This window comes from Neoarius graeffei, chromosome 2, assembly GCF_027579695.1.
Source record: "Neoarius graeffei isolate fNeoGra1 chromosome 2, fNeoGra1.pri, whole genome shotgun sequence".
Classification (NCBI taxonomy): Eukaryota; Metazoa; Chordata; class Actinopteri; order Siluriformes; family Ariidae; genus Neoarius; species Neoarius graeffei.
In genome coordinates, this window is record NC_083570.1 from 42,029,956 (window position 1) to 42,053,465 (window position 23,510).

The window sequence follows — 23,510 nt, forward strand, 5'->3', positions numbered from 1 at the left end:
ATTGTGAATACAATATCAGTTTTTGAGATTTGTAAATTATTGCATTCCGTTTTTATTTACAATTTGTACTTTGTCCCAACTTTTTTGGAATCGGGGTTGTATGACAATGCAACTTTCATAAATATGACAGTTGTAATTCTGCCTGCAACTCTGACAATATCATTTTCAGTGACTAATAAAATGGGTTTGAAAGTTTCTAGTTTTAAAACATTTTTGATATGGTAATTTTCAACATATCTCTGATAGTTCAAAATGCATCTCCGGGCATTTAAAAACTACAGAGCTTCTGGGGGCCCCTGGACCCCGACCTTAACATGTTGTAGATGGGCATGTTAACATCTGTGCTGCATTCGGCTGCTAACAGGATGTGTAGTGAACTTTCGTGACAAGGAAGCCATCATTTTATTGACTTTTAGACTTCATCAGCAACATAAATGCCTTTACACTTTACACATGCACATGAGATTTGTAGTTTTTCGTCTGAAAGTATATAATTTTGAACTAGTATCCTGTAAATTAATACTTTTATATCAAAGGCAAATGTTCGTGTGAGAAAAACGACGGTTATTTGTTTTTTCGTTTTATTTCGTCCGCGAAAGGACCGCATTCAGCCAATCAGGGCGCAGGTTGTGGAAACGTCATTACGCGGCTGCAGGCTTGGCGGAGTCTCTGCTTCAGTTCGGCTGCACCCGAATATGCGCACTTCTCTATTATTAGTCCGCAAAAAGCAGTTTATAGAGTGTCTGAGTGCTCAGGAGGCTTTAAACAGGAGTCGAACGATACATTTTTATATCAAAACCAAGCGCTGCTGGAAAAAGGAAACAAAAATGATACAGTTAACAACTTCAAAGACAACTTTACCATCTGTAAATGCTGGAAGAAATAAGAGAGGAGTCCATGGTCTGGAGGCTGCTTTATGATGTGGTGAAGTTGGGGGTCAGTTTCAGCAGCTCCTGGTGCTCAGGAGAGAAGCTTTTTGGTTTGATTTTGTTAAAGAATAACCACCAGGTCATCATCACTTTGTGGAAAGCTCGCGTAATGATACTGAGTTTAATGAGAGCTTAAAATTAATGTTGGGTTAAATTCGTGAACTTTTTTTTTTTTTTGCGCATCTTTTATTTGTGTAAAGACGAGTGAAGGCGGCTGAAGGTTCCAGGATTATACCATGGATATCCATGGATCATACACCACGAGGACTGTTTTATTCGGACTGTTTATTCTCTTAAAAGGAGCAGTTTGCACATCTGGATACACCTTTAACGGTGTGATCAGACACTTTGCTGTGGGGAACGACAAGGTGTTTGTTGCTACCGACTCTCGGCTCTATCAGATGAAGCACGATCTCGTACAGGAAAAGATTAAAGACATAAAAAGGTTAAACAGCAGGCACCAGAACGCAGTGAGCATCTTGTTACCTTTCGAGAAGAACGCAAGTGTGATCATCTGCGGCAACTCAGACTGCGGCTACTGCGAGGTCCTGGATATAACCGATATAACCCGAACCATCTACAGGGAGGAAGACATGCCGGTTGGACAACTTATCAATGAATCATCTGTTGCGTTCATTGTTGATGTTCCAAAGTCTGATAACCTTGCATACATCTTGGTGGGGAGTAAGGATAAGGATAAGGATGGTGTGGAGCATGAATGTCTAGTTTTCAATAATGGTGTGACATTGCTCAACACTCACCAAAGTCAGCGAGGTGGCATTTTTTCTCAACTTGACTCAACTGCAGTTGAAGCCAACATTAAAATTCCTGATGTTGAGTGGGTCGACGGTTTCCAGGTACCTTCACAGTTTCAGTCCTACCTCTTCGCCAACACTGGGTGGAGATCAAGCAGCCCAAATAAAGTGGTTTTATTCAAGATGGATAACAACAATAAAAAATCAGAAATGACAGAATCTTTGAAAGTTGCGACTTTAAGCTGCTGTGAGGGCCAAGCTCCCTCAAAACTTGTGTCTTCTACCTTTATCTTGTTTGAGTCTTCTCTTTTATGGATGGGAATATTCCGTGCAGAACAACCACACAATCCTGAGAACAACACTGCTTTGGCTATTTACAACATTACTGGCATCAAACTTGAGGATCCTCCTCAAGAAATCACATGTAACCCATCATGTGGCTCTCAGGTTTGAAACACTCACAAAGTTGTCCTAAGTGTACTGTTTAAAACATGTTGATGTAGACTTGTGTATAATTTAATGATCTCCATGCAAGGAACAACATTTGATTTATATGTTACTACTGATCTGTTACTAACGATCTGTTATTACTGATAAGTTGCTACTGATAGCCATTTGTCTTGTTCCTGTAGAAAGATAACGGAAAGCCTGCTGTACCACTTGCTGTGGTATTCAAACACAATTCAATGACATCTGTGGCAGCGAGAAGGAAAGGGTCTTGGACTGCGCTGTTCATTGGAACGGCAAATGGGCAACTGATAAAGGTCTGATTCTCTCTCTCTCTCTCTCTCTCTCTCTCTTATTCATTTATATTAAATGGTATAACCAAACTCGATACACACAAAGAGCCAAACAGCACTATTTTTGTGCAAGCATATATGTATAAGATATATATTGTGGGGCGGCACGGTGGTGTAGTGGTTAGCGCTGTCGTCTCACAGCAAGAAGGTCCTGGGTTCGAGCCCCGGGGCCGGCGAGGGCCTTTCTGTGTGGAGTTTGCATGTTCTCCCCGTGTCCGCGTGGGTTTCCTCCGGGTGCTCCGGTTTCCCCCACAGTCCAAAGACATGCAGGTTAGGTCAACTGGTGACTCTAAAATTGAGCGTAGGTGTGAATGTGAGTGTGAATGGTTGTCTGTGTCTATGTGTCAGCCCTGCGATGACCTGGCGACTTGTCCAGGGTGTACCCCGCCTTTCGCCCGTAGTCAGCTGGGATAGGCTCCAGCTTGCCTGCGACCCTGTAGAAGGATAAAGCGGCTAGAGATAATGAGATGAGATGAGATATATATTGTGAAAGATTGGAGACCATACAAAGAAAAAAAAAAAGATTTTCTCATGTTATATGCAACAACAGTAATTTATCAACACAGTGAAAACAGTACACTTAGATTTTTCTTCATGTAGTTTTATTAGGCTGTTATTAATTCTAATATATAGTTTGCCTATCCTGATATCTACCTAGTACGATATGTACACACTTTTTTTCTCCATATGGGAAGCTGGTAGCATACAAATTAAACTTTACAATGGCTGTCAAAGGTCATATGTTGTGTTAAAACATAATGATTGCAAGCCTTGTTTTGTGTGATATGACAGCTTGTGCTAGACAGAAATTACAGACCTGGCTGTGTACAAGTGCTATACAGATCTGATGATGACAGGATGGTGTTTCCCAGAATGCACTTTGACCCACTGGATCATAATTACATCTACATAGCTTTGAGAAATCAGGTGAGTTTTAGCTGATCTGAAGATAATGCTGTGTCAGCCCACTTGGATTTTTTGGATAAAATTGTGACCAGTGACCAAATCTATTAATGATTTTTGCATGCATTGCTGGAAATATAAATACCAAATGAAGTTGTTTTAAGAGGAAGTGCTCAAAGTTCTGAGTCAGCCAATTCAGTGCAACAGTTTGAGCAGATGTTTAATTCCTAATAGCAAGAAGATAAATAATAGCAGTGTGTGTGTGTGTGTGTGTGTGTGTGTGTGTGTGTGTGTGTGTGTGCGCGCGCGCTGTAGATTAACCGTATTGCAGTAACTCAGTGTGATAAATATAAGACATTGAGAGACTGTATTAGCAGCATGGACCCTTTCTGTGGCTGGTGTGGGATCAACAACAGGTAACCTTCTCAGCTACTCTTGTACATTCCTCATGAATTAAATGTTTATGTTCATTGTGCCATTTTATGTTCAGCTTGTTAACTCTTCTAGCAACCATTGCTTTTTTTTAAGCCATTATTCACCAGTTAGCTCTTACTATGACTGTCTTGTGTGCGCATTCATCACCAGCCTGCTGCTGTGTAACTGTAACCTTTCTGTGTTAGCAGCATTTATCCTACAGAATGAAATACACTCATCATCCACTTTATTAGGAACATCTGTACACCTGCAGCTTGCACGCAGTTATCTAATCAGCCAATCTGGAAGCAGCACAATGCAAAATTATCATGCAGATACAGGTCAAGAGCTTCAGTTAATGTTCACATCAAACATCAGAATGAAGAAAAAGTGTGATCTCTGTGACTTTGATCATGGCATGAAAAAGTGTGGTATCAGATGGGTTGGTCTGAATATTTCATAAACTGCTGATCTCCTGGGATTTTGACACACAAAAGTCTCTAAACTTTGCACAGAATGTTGCAAAGCACAAAAAAAAAAATTGTGAACAGCAGTTCTGTGGGTAGAAACACCTTGCTGATAAGAGACGTACAAGGAAAATGCCCGGAAGGACATAATCACACTTAACTGTGGTGAGCAGAAAAGCATCACAGCATGCACAAAACAGCCTCTGAGGTGGATGGGTTTCAATAGCAGGAAACCACATTAGGGTCCTCTCTTATCAGGTAAAAATAGGAATCTGAGGCCATCATGATCACAGACTCACCCAAACAGGACAGATGAAGATTCAGGGAAAAAATGTCCAGTTTTGGTGAGTCTGTGCCCACAATAGCCTGAAATTCCTGTTCCTGGCTGAAAGGAGTGGAGTCTTCTGCTGTTGTAGAATGTGGTCTCCACCTCAAGGTTTGATGTGTTGTGCGTTCTGAGATGCTTTTCTGCTCATCATGGTTGTGAGGAGTGATTATTACCTCCGCCAAGGAGGTTATGTTTTCGGTAGCGTTGGTTTGTTTGTTTGTTTGTTGGTTTGTCTGTTAGCAACATTACGGAAAAAGTTATGAACGGATTGCTCTGAAATTTTTCCCAGAGGTTTGACTGGGCACAAGTAACAATCCATTAAATTTTGGCGGTGATCTGGATCACCTTCTGGATCCAGGACTTTTTTAAAGGATTCTTTATCATTGCGAGATAGGCCCATTTTTGGAATTTTTGCATGTAACTCCATAACAAATGACCAGTGTGTTTGGTAAAAAAAAATACACGAAAGGATCTCCGTGAGTTCTATAAAGTCTCAAAGTTTGATCCGGATCCAGACAAAATTCTGGATACTATGATCCAGAACACACAAAAATGAGGGGGTTGTTAGAATTTTTAATGCTGTAAGGTAACAAATGAAGATACAGACATGCAACCAACACTAAACTGTAGCCAAGACTCTGCTGAATCAGTAGTATCTCAACGGATTTGATGTATCTTCAATAGCTATGGAGCTAGATCCAGAAGAAAACCGCCATTATATCTCGTATGTGAGAATTAGTATCTCATTTTAGGTGTAAGTCTCAATATGTGGTGAAATGAGCTGCTTGGCAGAGGTCTGCGCTCTCCGAGTGCTTTTCTAGTTTTTGTTACTATAGACTCTTACAGTATTATATTAGACACATTTACTCCTGTTTGGCTTGTTTACTCCCCCTCTCTGTTTCCTGCGGCTCCTGCTAATCACAGTGTCATCTGACTTCTTTTGTGTCTGAATTTGGGGCTTGATGTTGTTTTGATGTAACTGTGTAATATGTAACAATTCTGACCCAACACCCTGACACAGCACTGACTGCAGATTGCAATTACTGTATTGTCAGGACATCTCACAGCAGCTCAGAAACATCACATTATACAATATTTAAAATTCTGGAAGAGACAGTTCTCTTCTGACTCCAGCCAAAGTGCACATTTAGTCACCATGCAACACCACCAATTGTAATGTTATTAAACTGCCTGGTGCTGAGATTGGTCAGTAAAATTTATGCACAAAGCAACCTGGCAGATATCAGAGGATTTGTGCAGAATGTTGATGGTGTAGTCAATAGTTACAGGCTCAGTTTATTTGTTGTTTTTAAAGGGAAAATGTACCACTTGCATTATCTATAGTATACAGTATATCATGTGCTGTGCAAGAGTACAAACATTCTGCCAGCAATAAACAAAATGAGACAATGACAAAAACTGACAAAAACATATTTATTATGTACACACGACATTGTCGTTTATCCACAAGTCACTTCATGCTGTTACTGTAGTTTTTTTTGTAGCTACTTCCTGGTGCTTTTGTAATTAGCACGACAGATACCAGAAAAGTGTTCTCACCAGTATGGAACTACAGAATGCAGCTGTGGTCACCACGTGACTCTACAGTGGAAGTGAGGCTGTTTTTGACTTTGTTTGAGAGCTTATTTCTGTCATTATTGAGTGAAGCTCATTAAGATGTGTGAATGGGACGATCCCTTACTTGAATAGTAATAGTAATAGTTCTTACTCATCTAATGGTTGATGTGGGAGAATACACACTACAAGTTCTGATATTTATATTCCTTCAGAGCGTGACCAAAACTCACAAACCAAACCACTTGCTTACTTGCCAATTCATGCTAACACACAGGCTTTTGGTGGTTATATGATCAATATACAAGCCCCTTGACATTAGGCTTTTAATTTTTCCCTTTGTTTTTGTTCACTCTAGATGTTGTATACAGGAGGAATGTCCAGGGTCACCTTGGATCTCCATTTCTAAAGATGGTTTTCAGAAAGAGCTGGTTTTCTTTCAGGTGGTTTCTGTGACCCCTGGAGAGGTAAATGTTACTGAATGAAATATCAAAAGTATTTATCTTTTTTTAATTTTTTAAAATATACAGTACTTCTTGGTTTTTCTTTGCTTGGTCTTTGTTTTGTTTTTATTTTTATTTTATCGATTGTTGTCCACTCTCAGATCAATCTGAATCTACACCTGTACCTGGATGCCACAGAAAGTCTTCCCTTGACATGTACATTCCAGGCCGGAAATGTGGTTCTGTGTAATATGTCCAGTCCAGTTCCCAAATGCTCCTGCAATTTCTCTGAAAAGCGACTATCTTCTGATGGTCAGTATTTTCATTGTATTCCTCAGAATTGTGTGGGTCATATTGTATTTTATAGGCTTAGTAAAGAAACCAAATTTTTTTTAATGATCATGTGTATAGAATGAAATGATTTTGCCTAACAATATGTAATTCTGCTCCGCTTCTCCAGGACTCCCTATTAACGTGAGGGTCAATATCAGCAGTCAGACTTTCATAGAGACCCTGACAGTGAGGAACTGCCCAAAAATCACAGAGAATGTGAAGTCAGATGCTCAGTAAGAAGATCCATTATTAAAAACTTTGTAACCAATAATCTGTCACAAGAAAAGTTTTGGGCGGCACGGTGGTGTAGTGGTTAGCTCACAGCAAGAAGGTCCTGGGTTCGAGCCCCGGGGCCGGCGAGGGCCTTTCTGTGCGGAGTTTGCATGTTGTCCGCGTGGGTTTCCTCCGGGTGCTCCGGTTTCCCCCACAGTCCAAAGACATGCAGGTTAGGTTAACTGGTGACTCTAAATTGACCGTAGGTGTGAGTGTGAATGGTTGTCTGTGTCTACGTGTCAGCCCTGTGATGACCTGGCGACTTGTCCAGGGTGTACCCCACCTTTCGCCCGTAGTCAGCTGGGATAGGCTCCAGCTTGCCTGCGACCCTGTAGAAGGATAAAGCGGCTAGAGATAATGAGATGAGAAGAAAAGTTTTGACTTGTTAAGGTTAGACATTTCTCAGAATTCTGAGTTGTTATTATTATGGTAAAGTTGGGTTGAATATTCAATGAACATTTGAATCTTTGATGTTAGCAGCTTTTAAATAGAGGCTTTAATTCACAGTTATCTTATTACCATGATGTATACTCATGTTTTCATCCTTTTATTTGAGGTTCAGTTCATATTTTGCAGAGTTTTTCAACACGTCTCATTGCCTTTAATATTTGAGGTTCAGCATCAGTTTTCCTCTGGGAGTCTCGTGGAAATCTGAATGAACTGTGGTTATTGAGAACAGTTATGACTTTTAGTCGTGTTTATTTTGGGACCTCATGTTTTTGTTTGTTTGTTTATTTTTTTTTATTTTTTTTAAATTAACCTTGTTGAAAACCTGAGCTTCTGAGTGCATTTGTCCTTCCAGAGACACAAGTTTGAATCTTGACGATGCCACAGTCATCCATGGCCAGGAGTCCAACACTCTCTTTCTCCCCTGTAAATCACAGCGATGCTAGCCAATCATAGCTATCTACAAGCTTATGCTTGCAGAATACCAAAACATTGATATTAAAGATGATATTCTGCATCTGTCTGGCTATTCATTTGAAAGCTTGTACTCCCAGACTGTATGAACCTTACAGCAATGACAAGGAAGCTGAATATCAGCTAAAAGCAGTCATTTTCTGATGATTTTCTGTGATTCTCTTATGTTGTACTGACTGGTCAGTGAGGTTAGAACGCAAAATTAAATTTGTGTTTAATTTTAACTTGTATGATGTTCTGGATCACACCAAGAGTTAAGTGTCTGACTTAGTGTAATGTGTATTTAATATTTAGGTGTACAGCCTGTGTCTCAGCTGGGTGTTATTGGAACAGCAGCAGCAGGAATTGTACCTGGATTCCTGTATCTGCAATGAATGAATCCATACAAGTGAGTCTACGTAAATTCCTCAGCCACATACAGCATAAAATTGAGACATGACACATGTCTTATTCATGTCTACATTACTTTTGGTTCCTTCATTGGAGCTTTTGCTAACTTTATTTTAAACACATATTTATAATGTAATTTTTATTTGATTAGATTATTAGAGAATGATTAGAGAATCATTTGGTCCTATCTGTGAAGTTCCTACACCACCCCTTTCACAGTCAGTGGTTTCATCAGTCTGGTTTGTTCTATAATTCCCATCCTGTGTCACATCCATGTGCATTTGCGCTCTGAGCACACAGCGCACATTGCAAGGACTAATGACATTGCACCTGTTCCAGATTAGAGTACAATACTATAGATGTAGCAGAGGAGAGACAATAGACTGAGCAATGCCACCCCATTGCCAAGGCAGAGAGGGAAGGAACCCTATTTTTTTTTTGGGGGGGGGGACTGATATTCGTAAAGCTGACACAGCGGCAGATGGGGAGGCGTTCATGCCAGGCTCCACCAAGAACAAGACCATCACTTTGCTGCCAGCCTCCAGAAAGGACGAGACCGTTGCTCCACCACCAGTCTCCAGTGAGGATGAAACCGTCACTCTACCACCAGGCTCCAGTGAGGACGAGACCGTCGCTCCACTGCCAGGCTCCAGCGAGGATGAGAAGGTCGCTCTACCACAAGACTCCAGCGAGCACAAGATCTTCGCTCCACAGACAGGCTCCAGTGAGTATGAGACTGTTGCTCCACCCCCAGGCTCCAGCAAGGATAAGACCATAGCTCAGACCATGCCATATCACATTCCCACTAACTGTCCGACTCACCGTTGGCATGTTCCTCCACGCTTCAGAGACCGTGTCATCACTTGGGCTCACATCTCACCAGCCACGGGCCACTTGGGCATTAAGGGCATGTATCAGCCAAATACTGGTGGCCCCCCATGCTCATCAACATACATAACTATGTCTTGTCCTGCACGAAATGTGCCCATGCTAGAATACCAGAGCCCATGCCAAAGTCTATGCCAGTCTCTGAGTCTATGCTGGAGTCCAACCCCATGCTAACACAAGAGCCCATGCCAAGGTCAGAGTCCATGCCTGAGTCCAAGCCCTTGTCCATGCTTAAGTCCAAGCTCATGCTAATGCCAGAGCCCATGCTCACGATCCAGTGAGACAGTCACTGTTTGGAACGAACACAGCCTTCCCTGTGTTTGCGCCAACACAGGACCACCATACCCAACAAACAGCTGTTCAGACCGCCATATATTCACATACATTTGCCATATATTCACATACATATGCATTTACATACACACTTAAAGCCCACACAGGGCACAGCAGTCTCAGCTTATCCTCCCCTTCACTTTCTTAGGGGTTAAACTGTGCCAGGTGGATTCATTGGTTAAGGATTAATTGCAACAGTACATTGCTATGCTCCATGCAGTACTGAGTAGACCACAACCCCTGAGCTGCCCAGTTCTGTCACACTGCACCCCATTCTGAGAGTGAGGCATCTGTAGTAATGGTCTCCTGATGGGATGGTAAGGAGCCCATGGGTATGGCCTGGAGCAAAAATGCCGTGACACCTTGAGTTTCCTGTGGCGGTGCCACTTGGCATCCAAGTAGAATCTGTTCAGCCACATCTGAAGGGAGCATAGTGACAGCAAGCCTAAGGGGACCAGAGTTACAGCAGCTGTCAATTTGTCAAGGAGGTGCATAAACTGGCCATAGGGTAACCATTTGCCTTCTTGGAAGAAGAGAAGAAGGTGGAGGATGACGTTTCCCCACTGAGACGATGGACAGGCTTTCATGGTGGCCATGTTCCGAGCCACCCCCAGAAAAATTATTCTCTGTGTAGGAACCACGCAACTCCCAGCTGGGCTACATGTGTAAGAAGAAGCACTGTGTTCTGGGCCACCTGAGACCGGGACTGTGCGCAGATGAGCCAGTCATCCAGGTAAGGCAGGACCTTCATGCCCCGTGACTGCAGTGGTGAGAGGGCTGCTGCCATGCACCTGGTGAACATCCATGGGGAGAGTGAGAGGCTGAATGGGAGCACTCTGAACTGAAAATGATGGCTCTGAAAGACAAACCACAGGAATTGCCTGTAGTGTAGCACAATGGGCACATGAAAGTAGACATTCTTCAGGCTAGTTGATGTAAACCACTCCCCTCTGGCAACAGGATGCAAAACTTCTGCAAGACTGAGTATCTGGGACTTCAGGATTTTCAGGAATCTGTTGAGTCCCCTTAGGTCAAGGATAGAGTGGAATCTACTGTCTTTCTTTTCTATGAGAAAGTAGGCTGAATAGAACTCTCCTGGTTGTGACAGGGCATCTACTGGCTTGATGGCACCCTTGTCCTGGAATGTGGACAGCTCCTGGTTCAAGGCTAGGGCTTTTGCCGGGTCGTGTATGATGGTTATTTTGACCCAGCCCAAGGTTGGAGGCCAGTGTTGGAACTGAAGTTTGTACCCTTGGGTTAAGGTGGAAATCACCCAGGGGTCCATGGTGGAAGCAGCCCAGTAACTGAGCTGCTGCTGGGAAAAACTGCTGATGACCAGCCCTGGGGCCTCATTGTCTGGCTCACCTGCTTCTAAAGGTCCTGGGGGAGCGACAGCAAGCATCCAAGGCCTGAGATCTTCTAGAGGGCAGACGCCTAGGTACCCGAAAGTCCTGGGCCACCTGCTGAGCAAGCTGTTGAGTTGGGCACTGAGACCTAGGGTAACCACTGGGGTACGTTTGTGGGTGAGAACAGTGCTGGGTAGCAGCTTAGGAACCCCCAGGCCAGCTGGGAGGAGGCACACTCCTGCAAAGCCCAGAAAACTACTGTCTAGTTTGCCTGGCTTGAACTGTGTGCTCGAGTGCCTGTAAGGCTGCAGACCCAAACAGCTCACCAGGTTCCATCAGAATACTGGGGAGGGTCCTCCTGCATGTCTCAGTGAGGGACCTGGTGGCAAGCCTGGATGAGAGTGGGCATCAACCATCCCAGCTCTCTGGACATAAGTGCAAAAGCCTGCAGAGATGCATCACTAAAATTGTGGATGGAAGCATCCAGTGTGATCTCCTGCAGGGATGCTCAGAGAGCAAGCATTAGGTGTGATAATGAGTTACGTATGCATCCCATGTGTGCCCCTGCATTATAGGCCTTGGAGAGCAGGTCAACTGTAATGGACACTAGGGGCAGGGACACCTTGCATCCTGCCTCAGAGTCTCATCAGGAGAGACTATGAGAAGAGCTATAGTCCTCTCAACTGCTGGCATGTGGCTCAAGCCAAACTTTGCTGTATCTTGCATGGCTGCCAGGGTTTGGCCACTGGATGTTGCATGAGAGAGGGATCTAGAATCCCTCCAGCATGCATGCAACTCCCTCAAGTATTCATCTGATGGAGGCACAGTAAAAGTGGCATAGATTGGACCATGTAAAAAAAAAAAAGCACTGGCAGGAGCTGGCTGAGCTTGTGGAGCATCCAGCTACAGGCAGGCCAGGGCCACATGAATGATGGCTCCCATAGAACTATCCTCTGAACTGTCTCCAGAACTGCAGGCTGAGGAACATGAGCTCACCTCAGAGGCACGGGAGGCTGCATTCTGGGAGACTTTGTCTACCCCATGTTCAGTAAACTCAGTGGTCGAAGCCACCATTGAGAGTAGTTCATCCTCCTGAGCCAAGATGGCCACAGGAGGAACAGGAGCCTCCACATCCGCTGCACCAGTTCCAAACTGGAGGGCTAGGAAGAAGGATTTCATCTGGTTAAGCTCCTCAGTCAGCTGGTCCACCTTGGAGGCAAGTTTGGCTCGACTCAATCGATGGGCTGGAGCCAACTGTTCTGGTGATGGAACATTCCCCAACAGCTGTTCCAGCTCAGCCAGTTTAGCAGCCCTTACTGCCCAAGGCATGAAGATGCAGTGATCTTCTGAGAGACCCTCCCTCAGATTCTTGAGGCCAAGGAACGAGGGACACATTATGGTTGTTTCAGGCTGCAGAGAAGCCATACAGGCTGACCAATAATGGTTGCTCAACATGGTGGCAACCAGTAAAATACAACACACAAGAAATAACAGCAAATGCTGGGAGAGGGAGCAAGCACACTACCATCACCAAGAAGAGTTGCAACATACAGTGAGTGTGTGTGTGTGTGTGTGTGTGTGTGTGTGTGTATATATATATATATATATATATATATATATATATATATATATATATATATATATATATATATATTGAAACCTCCTGCATTAACTATAACACAAATGGTTCTATGCTGGGAGTTGGAGCAATACCACTGCCTTCACCAGCAAAGATGCCACAACACAGCTTAGTTGATACCAAAGTAGCAAGTTAGCTCAAACAGAATACTGTTGGCAACTGCAAGAATCAAAGCCAATATAATGTATCTATGCTGGAGTGGCACCAAGAGCACTGCCTTCACCAACAAGGGTGAGCTTGCTGTGGTTACAAAGACAGAAAACATATACCACCGAGTTATCTGCAGAATAAATGAATTAAGGTAAACTGAGCAAAAGCGTCGGCTGAAACAAGCAGCATAGCCAAAATTTTTGCTGTTAACAGATAAATTCAAGTAAATAATATTGGGAGTGGGAGCACACATAATGCCTTCACCAACAAAAATGGGTCCAACCAATGTTGTTACTGATAATTCAAGGCATAAACACAGAAAATCAACACAGCTGAGTTGTCTCCAGAATGTACGAGTTAGGGTAAACCAAGTGAAAGAAAAATCAAGTAAATCATACTGGACGTGGGAGCGCACACACTACCTTTGCCAACAAATCTTAGCTTGCTATGGTTACAACCACAAAAAACAGGCACAACCAAGTTATCTCTAGAATATGTGGATTAAGACAAACCAAATGAAAGCACTGGTTGAAACAAGGTAAGCATAGCTGCTAACAGAATAAACAAGTACATAATACTGAAAGTGGACATGCACATGCTGCCTACACCAACAAAAATGGGTAACTTCCAACCAGTGTTGTTACCGATAATTCAACCAATCAATAGGCGAGTACGTAAGTAATACTTACGAAGTAAACTTATCAGTACGTTAGGTACATAAATAGCTGTAGACCAGCTGAGGATAATGATCCGAGCGAAAGGAGCGAACACAACAAACTGCAGCAAACCTTTCACCAGAACATTCGCTTGTCACAGCCTTGGAGGGCAAGATGCTCGCAACTCCAACAAGTTGTCACAGAGCTACCCACAACAAACAGTTAAAAACACATGACTACTATCAGCTTTCTTTTAGTAAATCTCAGTGATGTGCAGTCTACCTGCGAGCCAGAATATGAAAAAGAACAGATACTCTGGTACTTGAAAAAGAATAGATACTCTGGTACTTGGAACTGCACATGCGTGAGATGGAGACATCGAGTGCTTATGCCTCTGGCGGTCAGGACGGACAAGATAGAACTGCACTTTTTCAGGTCACTCGAGATTTTCTCACTTTACAATCAAAACCGCTGTAATTATTATGACTATAATGATCTAACTAAAGCCTCACTCACAAGCCGCCGTACGTGCTGCTACAGGCAGTCTACGGTAAAAAATTTGGCAAAACCATGCTTGAGACTTGTGCGACACTTGCGTGTATTCAGCGCCGTAGCAGGTCGTAGACTGCCCGTGGAGACTTTTGGACCTGCACATGCAAATTTTAAGGGTCTTACGACAAATCAAGAATGCATACACTATGTTCAGGACCCGTACTCCTTTTGTACGCCTGAACCAAGTCAGCAGCGCGGCTAGTAGGGGCTTTTTGTGACGACAGTAAGACGCATGAGTGATGCACGGTCATTGTACAAGTGACGTGCCTCAGAAGTACTACACAAGTATTCCGCACTTGCTATTTGTGCGGCCCGCAAGACAGAAGTACATCTCACTTTCTACCCCTATGTGTGGCATGCACGCAGCTCACACGACTTGCACGCAGCGCACACGACTTGCACGCAGCGCACGCGATCTGCGCGCAGCGCATGCACCGCTTCTTCTTTGGTCCCATTTTCTAAACTTTAAACTGAAAATTTTTTAATTTTTCCCACAAAATATCCAATGTTTTTCAGTCGAAAGACAGATGCAGAATGCTGCAGACACGCTGGTTTTATACCCACTCCTGGCTTGCATCACATGCAAGTTATGAGTGATTGTAATGTGCTAATCACATGCGTCACACACGCTTCACAAGTGCAGCCCGTACTTGTAGCACAGGAAACTGGTAAAATGCAAGTCACACGCACTCCACACTCACTGAACACGCACTGATCACGTGCATCAGATATACGCTTTACACGGGCTAACGGCACAGTTTTTCCCATGCCTCGAGGAAGTCAGGTGTGCGACCTGTACTTGACAAGTTCTTTGCCCGTACTCCTCCCCCAAACTTTCTCCCAGGTTCACCGCTACCTTGCAGCACGGCTGCGAGCTACCAAACCCTGCAACCCGTGTGTGTCCAAAACACTTACGGCGGGTTGTGAGTGAGGCTTAACAGAAACCTAACACAAGTTCACATTTTTGTTAGTCTTCATTCTTCCTCGGTTTCTTCTTCTTCTGTTATTTTTTAAATGCAGTTATAATATTTTTATTCATATTTTGTATCATCCATCATGGCCCCAACACTCACCGTTGTCATTGTTTGCTTCAGCTTTACCCTAACTCTCCTAGATCATTATTAATTATACCCATGTTCTCTAATGTCATCCCTATCTGGGTTTGTGTCTGTGTTGTGTTATTTTCTTTGTGTGTACTCAGAAATTTAGCTGCCTTTTCTCTGTTCTGGTTTTTAATCTTTCCTAAATTTATTTACGTATATTTATTGCTTTCAAGTTAGTATTCTATATGATATTTTTTTGTTACATTTTTGATATTTGAATCTTTGTGGTCCTCAAAAATAATCTAAAATATTTGGCTCAAATTAAACAGAGGCAAAAGTACTAATACCTGAAAAAAATCCACACTGATGTACAAGCATCTCTTATGCTTATTTATTATTTACTTTCTGTTTACTCATTCAGAAGTTAGTCACACACACACACACACACACACACACACACACACACACACACACACACACACACACACACACACACACACAGAGTGATGAGTTAATAAAATTGCACACATCAGGATTCAGAAGCGTAACTACAGACTTACTCATTACTTGGATAGTTGCATGCGTCAGACCTTTGACTTTAGCTCAGTTTTCTTCCATGATTTCGGCTTGAGTGAACAGCAGTATTAAGACTAGAATTAATGCATAAGTATAATCTGAGGCATTGATTATTTCAAGAACTGAAGACTTAAAGTAAACTGAAAGTGGTCAGTTTTTCTTTCAAACCATCATGTTTTGATTTTCACAAGAGTAAATAAAACAGATAAAACATGGCATTATTTTATTGAATTGTACAATTAAAAATAGTGAATTAAAAGACAGAGAGAAAATTGCCTTCATCCCACACACACATTTTATGATTTCATGTCCTTGATTTCATTAAGTCATGCAAAAAGTTAACTGTTAGTGTTAATATTTACTGTAATTACCTCAACCTGATTTGTTGTATTAGTGCTGTTGCAGGTGTGTTCTAATTTCTTTTAATAAATTCACTGAATTATCTGATTTCATTCACAGTCTCCCTCTCCAAATCATACATATATTTCTGCTGGAGATTGGAGTAGCTGATATACTGTAGTGATACATAACTAATCAACAACTCACAAGTTATTAACATTTTAGTTAATAACAAGCTCAGAATCGAACTAAGGACCCTGGATGTGTGAGGGGCCAACTCTCCATATTGTTATATTAAACCAGATTTGGTGATCTATGTGTTACAACTAAGACTCTTCATGCAGCAATATATTACCAAAACATTAGACTCCTTTTAGATATTTATTTTAATGCTGTGTATAAATTTCACTTTATCATTTGTATACAGTATCATTCTATTAGTTTTTTTCCCCCTATTTTTAATATATTGATTTAACCTTTGTGCTTAAGTTGGCAACTTTGAATATGTCTGAATAATTAGTTTGAGAATAATACATCAATACTTGATTTTATTTAAGAATTCTAAGACTTTGAGTCTTTTCCAAATGAAGCAATGAGTTGTCTTCTTCTTCTTGAAATTAATCATGGCTAATATTTCAGCACAATGTTCTGTTTTAAGGAAGTAATTTGACACATAGTGTTTGACTTTGATAAGGATAATATACAGTGGTGCTTGAAAGTTTGTGGACCCTTTAGAATTTTCTATATTTCTGCATAAATATGACCTAAAACATCATCAGATTTTCACACAAGTCCTAGAAGTAGAAAAAGAGAACCCAGTTAAACAAATGAGACAAAAATATTATACTTGGTCATTTATTTATTGAGGAAAATGATCTGATATTACATATCTGTGAGTGGCAAAAGTATGTGAACCTCTAGGATTAGCAGTTAATTTGAAGGTGAAATTAGAGTCATGTGTTTTCAATCAATGGGATGACAATCAGGTGTGAGTGGGCACCCTGTTTTATTTAAAGAACAGGAATCTATCAAAGTCTGATCTTCACAACACATGTTTGTGGAAGTGTATCATGGCATGAACAAAGGAGATTTCTGAGGACCTCAGAAAAAGTGTTATTGATGCTCATCAGGCTGGAAAAGGTTACAAAACCATCTCTAAAGAGTTTGGACTCCACCAATCCACAGTCAGACAGATTGTGTACAAATGGAGGAAATTCCAGACCATTGTTACCCTCCCCAGGAGCGGTCGACCAACAAAGATCACTCCAAGAGCAAGGCGTGTAATAGTTGGCGAGGTCACAAAGGACCCCGGGGTAACTTCTAAGCAACTGAAGGCCTCTCTCACATTGGCTAATGTTAATGTTCATGAGTCCACCATCAGGAGAACACTGAACAACAATGTTGTGCATGGCAGGGTTGCAAGGAGAAAGCCACTGCTCTCCACAAATACATTGCTGCTCATCTGCAGTTTGCTAAAGATCACGTGGACAAGCCAGAAGGCTATTGGAAAAATGTTTTGTGGACGGATGAGACCAAAATAGAACTTTTTGGTTTCAATGAGAAATGTTATGTTTGGAGAAAGGAAAACGCTGCATTCCAGCATAAGAACCTTATCCCATCTGTGAAACATGGTGGTGGTAGTATCATGGTTTGGGCCTCTTTTGCTGCATCTGGGCCAGGACGGCTTGCCATCATTGATGGAACAATGAATTCTGAATTATATCAGCAAATTCTAAAGGAAAATGTCAGGACATCTGTCCATGAACTGAATCTCAAGAGAAGGTGGGTCATGCAGCAAGACAACAACCCTAAGCATGCAAGTCATTCTACCAAAGAATGGTTATAGAAGAATAAAGTTAAATGTTTTGGAATGGCCAAGTCAAAGTCCTGACCTTAATCCAATCGAAATGTTGTGGAAGGGCCTGAAGCGAGCAGTTCATGTGAGGAAACCCACCAACATCCCAGAGTTGAAGCTGTTCTGTACGGAGGAACGGGCTAAAATTCCTCCAAGCCGGTGTGCAGGACTGATCAGCAGTTACCAGAAACGTTTAGTTGCAGTTATTGCTGCACAAGGGGGTCACACTAGATACTGAAAGCAAAGGTTCACATACTTTTGCCACTCACAGATATGTAATATATTGGATAATTTTCCTCAATAAATAAATGACCAAGTATAATATTTTGTCTCGTTTGTTTAACTGGCTTCTCTTTATCTACTTTTAGGACTTGTGTGAAAATCTGATGATGTTTTAGGTCATATTTATGCAGAAATATAGAAAATTCTAAAGGGTTCACAAACTTTCAAGCACCACTGTATATAATACTTCAAAGCATTAAAATGCATCTCCATCCCCTATGCAGGACATATGCAGCGAATCATCCTCTGAGGGAAACTACACGGTGAGTGACATATGGATCTGATCACACAGCATTTACGGATGTAAGATTGGTAAGGGGGAAGTTAAAGGTCCCATGGCATGGTGGTTTGTTGATGCTTTAAATGGGCTCGTGGAGGCTTCTGGATGTTATATCCGCAGCCTTTCTCGAAATGAACCCTCAGCACGTAAATATAGCCTCCTGGGAGAAAGCCCCATTTCAGCGCTTTTCCCAGTGCGTCGTTTTGCTAATGAGAAGCATGGAGGCAGGGAAGGGTAGAGGGTAGGGGCGGGCCATGGGGGGAGGGGGAGGGGCTTGACCAAGCTGCACACACACATACTCGCTGCTATCAGCGCCTGTAGCCACGCTGCTAAGACAAAACCCCGTTCTCCCTCGGACTCCTTTCGTAAACTCAATGTGACACAGAGAACAGAGTGAGAGTTTTTGGAGTGGTAGTTTACGAACGTATAATACCCTAGGCTTGAACACGCACTCCATAACCAAAGAGGATAGAAGCAGCAACTACAGCAACATATCACTTATCCAACAGAAGACATGCATTGTGGAGCAATAGTCAAACATAAGCTCATAAGTTACAGCCAATTTCCAGACTAAACTCAGTTTAACAGAGCATGCTGCATGCTCTTTAGTTTTGTAGCGCAGATTACCTGGCTAACTGCAGGAAGCGGTTAGCTGCACAGCTAATGTAGCCATTGCTAGGCTAACGCACCGATTTTAAAACACGGCAAAACGACCAGTTATACACTTACTTGTTCGGTGTTTGTTGCTGATGCGGCAGGGATGCTTGGTACGGACCCAGGCTTCAGTGACAGTTGATGTGCAAAACCTGTCCTGTACTGTCCCAAGTTGTGGAAACATTCCTCAGGAAAATGCTTCCGACAAACATACACCGTCTTAGGTAGACTCGACGGCGTATTATTGAAGTAAATAAAATTAAGCCACTGCGTCTTCAGGGGCTCTCCCGTCGGCAGTAAAAACAGACTCTTTTCTGTGTTGTCACATCCATGTACAGCGCAATTTCCATGTTTCGCTCGCTTAGGTGATGCCATGTTGTTGTGTCCTCTATGGTCTCCTCACTACAACTGGGCGGGCAATCCATACAGTGGGTGGGAATCCAGAGGGGGGGCGTGGGGATCATCTCCCTTGCTGACATAGTAAAGGGAAGAGCTTATCAACGCGCCGTTTTGACGCGCCATTCTCAAATGTTGGGCATAGTTTGGTTTACACATTATGAAATTTCTAGCCACTGGGTGACTTAAGAAGGTCAGAGGAACTCATTTTAACATTAAAAAACCTCAGAAAGTGAAAATTTCATGCCATGGGACCTTTAAGAGGTGTGAAAGAGGAATTGGGTTTGTGTTCATCAGGCCTTTAAAAACAAAAAAGTTACAACCCCAAATCAGAAAAAGTTGAGATGGTATGTTGAAACTGAAATTAAACTTGAAAAGGATGATTTGTAAATAATCTTTGACCTGCATTGCACTCAAAACAAGACAACAGCCCATTATTTGATGTTTTACCTCATGATTTCATTAAGTCGTGAAGAAAGTTAACCATTAGTGTCAATATTTACTGCAATTACCTCAACCTGATTTGTTGTATTAGTGCTCTTGCAGATGTGTTCTAATTTCTTTTAATAAATTCAATGAATTATCTGATTTCATTTACAACTCCCTCTCTAAATCACATACGTATATTTCTGCTAAAGATTGGAGTTGCTGATATACTGTAGTGATACAACTTGATGAAATTTGTTGTTTTTTTCAAAATAAACACTTATTATCCCCCGCCCAAACAAAGTTTGAGTTTGAGTCTAGTCTCGAGTCCCCACTGTTCAAGTCCGAGTCAAGTCCAAGTCATTCAAGAAAATTTCGAGTCAGGTCCAAGTCAAATCCACTGTTGATCTGAGTCGAGAACAAGACTCCAACTGCACCATTTGACGGTGGCTGTTGCTGCCTTTATGTGAAACTGTCTCTGCTACTGTGTTGCACTAACATTACTGCTCGACTGCCCCATTTTAGTTAATAGGCTACAGATGAAAAGCTTGTTCATCGCTCAGCAAGCCCCGCCCACTATCAACAGGGCAAATAACATGAAAGAGGTTTAACACTAGCTAGTTCATCAGTCAGCAAGCAAGCCCCACTATCAGCAGAACAATGAACATAGCATGTCACTTCCTTCTCTGGGTGGAGTCTTGCCAAATCATGATTGAAGTTCGAGGTTGTCCCTGTCATCTCCTCAATAGTTCTTCTGCATATGGAACGCATAGCAGTGCATTTTTTCCCACTGCACGAGAAGTCTGTATAAGCAAATCAGACAATCCTAGGGGCTTCTCTCCAGGCATTTTAGCGCCATTAACGTTAGTTTGTTCCTGAACATGACGTAGAATGTGCATCCTCTTGCATGAAATTAATATAAAAATTAATGTAGATATAAATATCTTATGCCAAATTATTATGGCATGTTACAAAAAATACAGAAAAAAAATCCAAGTCCTCATCTCCAATTTATGTGTCCGAATGCAGTTAATGCACGAGTCCGTGTCTAAGTCTGAGTCATCAGTGCTCAAGTCCAAGTCAAATCATGAGTCCTTAAAATTAGGGCACGAGTCAGACTTGAGTCTGAGTCCTGGACTCGAGTACTACAAGCCTGGTTCATACTGTCTGCAATGAAATACAAGTCAAAGTAAATTTCGGAATCGCTGCTTTCTTTTTTTTAATTTGCATTTTCCTTACCATCTCTACTTTTTCTGATTTGGTGTTGTAATTTCAAAATGAATTGCCAGTATACTTTTACAAAACATTTTTGTTTTTACAAAGAAACTTAACACCTTTATTTCTACCTCTAGTATTTGATAAGTTATGTTTATTTAAAGGGCAACACGGTGGTGTAGTGGTTAGCACTGTCGCCTCACAGCAAGAAGGTCCTGGGTTTGAGCCCAGCGGCTGGTGAGGGCCTTTCTGTGTGGAGTTTGCATGTTCTCCCCATGTCTGCATGGGTTTTCTCTGGGTGCTCCGGTTTCCCCCAAAGACATGCAGTTTAGGTTAATTGGTGGCTCTAAATTGACGGTAGGTGTGAATGGTTGTTTGTCTCTGTGTCAGCCCTGCGATAACCTGGTGACTTGTCCAGGGTGTACCCCGCCTCTCACACATAGTCAGCTGGGATAGGCTCCAGCTTGCCTGCAACCCTGTAGAACAGGATAAGTGGCTACAGATAATGGATGATTATTTAAATTGCAATTTGATATTGACCAGCATGGCTTTTTGCAGTCTCATGTGAAAATATTTTCCATTCATATACTGCCCATGTGGCGGTGGCTGCTAATAATAACAACAACAACAACAATAATAATAATAATAATAATAATAATATCTACATACAGTAGTTGAGGTCAAACATTTACAGAAACCTCAGATAAAAATGTTCAATTTCATTTCCCCAATACTGAAACTCCATGTTTGATTCAGAAAATAAATGACTTTTTGAAGCTTCTGATTAGCCAGTTATCATAATAATGAGTTCATTGGTAGAGCACATGTGGCTATGGGCCTATCTTTTAAATTGGTGCCTTTTTGTTCTTGATACCATCACCATCTGAACAAATAGCTGTATGCAAATATAGAAATCTTGAGACCACACCAATGTATCATTAAGGAAAGAGGCACAAATTAACCCGGAATGAATGAACTTTGGCCCAACAAAGGAACTGGTGAAGGATGTGATGGCATCAGGAACAAAGTATGAACATTTAAGATCCACCATTAAGAGATTCCTACATCACCATGACCTTAAAGGCTGTTATGAAAGGAAGAAGCACTTAAAGTACAGTGTCTTGCAAAAGTATTCATCTCCCTCAGTGTTTGTCCTGTTTTATTGCATTACAAACTGGAATTAAAATGGATTTTGGGGGGATTAGCACCATTTGATTTACACCATTTGATTTACACAACATGCCTACTGCTTTAAAGGTGTAAAAATTTATTTATTTTTATTGTGACACAAACAATAATTAAGAAAACAGAAATCTGGAGTGTGCATAGCAAGGCTTTACATTAACTTTTTTGCTAACCAGCCACTGTGACTAGTGGTTTTTCTGAGTCACTAGCCATTCAGCCTTTTCACTAGCCACAATTTTGTTGCCAGGAAATCGCATTTTTTTCTTCACCATGATACGTTAAAGTTCGGAAGGTCTAGATTTAACTATGAATGGCAGCGTATAATGTATCTCTACAGTAGCACTCAAGCATTCAGTGCTGTTAAGGTAGCTCCCTATATGAAAACATGCAACCAATTCAGACAAAATTATAAACAGAGTATTCTATTTATTGAACTCAAATTCAAGCCCCTTACAATATGAAATATCGTATAATATGAAATATGAAAAATAATTCAGTACAACTGAACTGATTCTAATATTAAAAGTCCAACTCAAAACATTTATCATTGAAAAAACATTTGATGTTTTGATATGGAAGTATTGTGTATTATCAAGTATTATTATGTATATTATGTATTATCTATTAATAGTGTGTGTGTGTAATGCATGTGTGAACATGTGAGAGAGAGAGACATTAAATGTCCTCATTACATTCATCATCAGATGAGTCTGAATGGTCCATGAAAAACGGTTTTCGTAACCTGAGGCTTCCAGCATGCCATAAGTTGATAGTTGGGGCGGGATCAAAGTCTCCAATAGGGGCAGATGATAGCTGTACAGTTAGCAGGTCAGACAATGTCTGACTCTTAAGACTGGCATGCCAGTCACTTTTTACCAGTTTCATGGCACTGAATCCACGTTCACAATCTGCTGTTGAAGCAGGGATGTAAAGGATGAGGTCAGTCACATGCAGTATGTCTGGGCAGTATTGGCCAAGCTGGCGATTGATTTCAGGCCAGGTGATGTTTCGTATGGCACCAGGGTCCTGGTAGAGCCTGGACTTCAGAATAGTCCACTGGTCAAGGATTTCATCCACCTTCACTCCAGATCTCTGAATCAGAGGTTTGAAGTGTGTAACAAGCTCCTGGATGTCAGAATCACCAAAATCTACAAGATGCAAGAA

General features: G+C 41.8%; 1 protein-coding gene across 1 annotated transcript in view; it reads left to right on the forward strand.

The window, feature by feature from the left end:
• The first annotated feature begins 669 nt into the window (after positions 1-669).
• LOC132881599 (plexin-C1-like) overlaps positions 670-23,510 on the forward strand; it is a 48,373-nt gene continuing 25,532 nt past the window's right edge. The window contains exons 1-9 of the mRNA XM_060914254.1: positions 670-2,131; positions 2,317-2,448; positions 3,277-3,411; positions 3,703-3,803; positions 6,530-6,638; positions 6,776-6,926; positions 7,075-7,180; positions 8,436-8,529; positions 18,415-18,453. Of these exons, the coding sequence (XP_060770237.1) occupies positions 1,166-2,131; positions 2,317-2,448; positions 3,277-3,411; positions 3,703-3,803; positions 6,530-6,638; positions 6,776-6,926; positions 7,075-7,180; positions 8,436-8,529; positions 18,415-18,453 (1,833 nt within the window). The 5' untranslated portion in view covers positions 670-1,165. The remainder of the gene's footprint in view (positions 2,132-2,316; positions 2,449-3,276; positions 3,412-3,702; positions 3,804-6,529; positions 6,639-6,775; positions 6,927-7,074; positions 7,181-8,435; positions 8,530-18,414; positions 18,454-23,510) is intronic.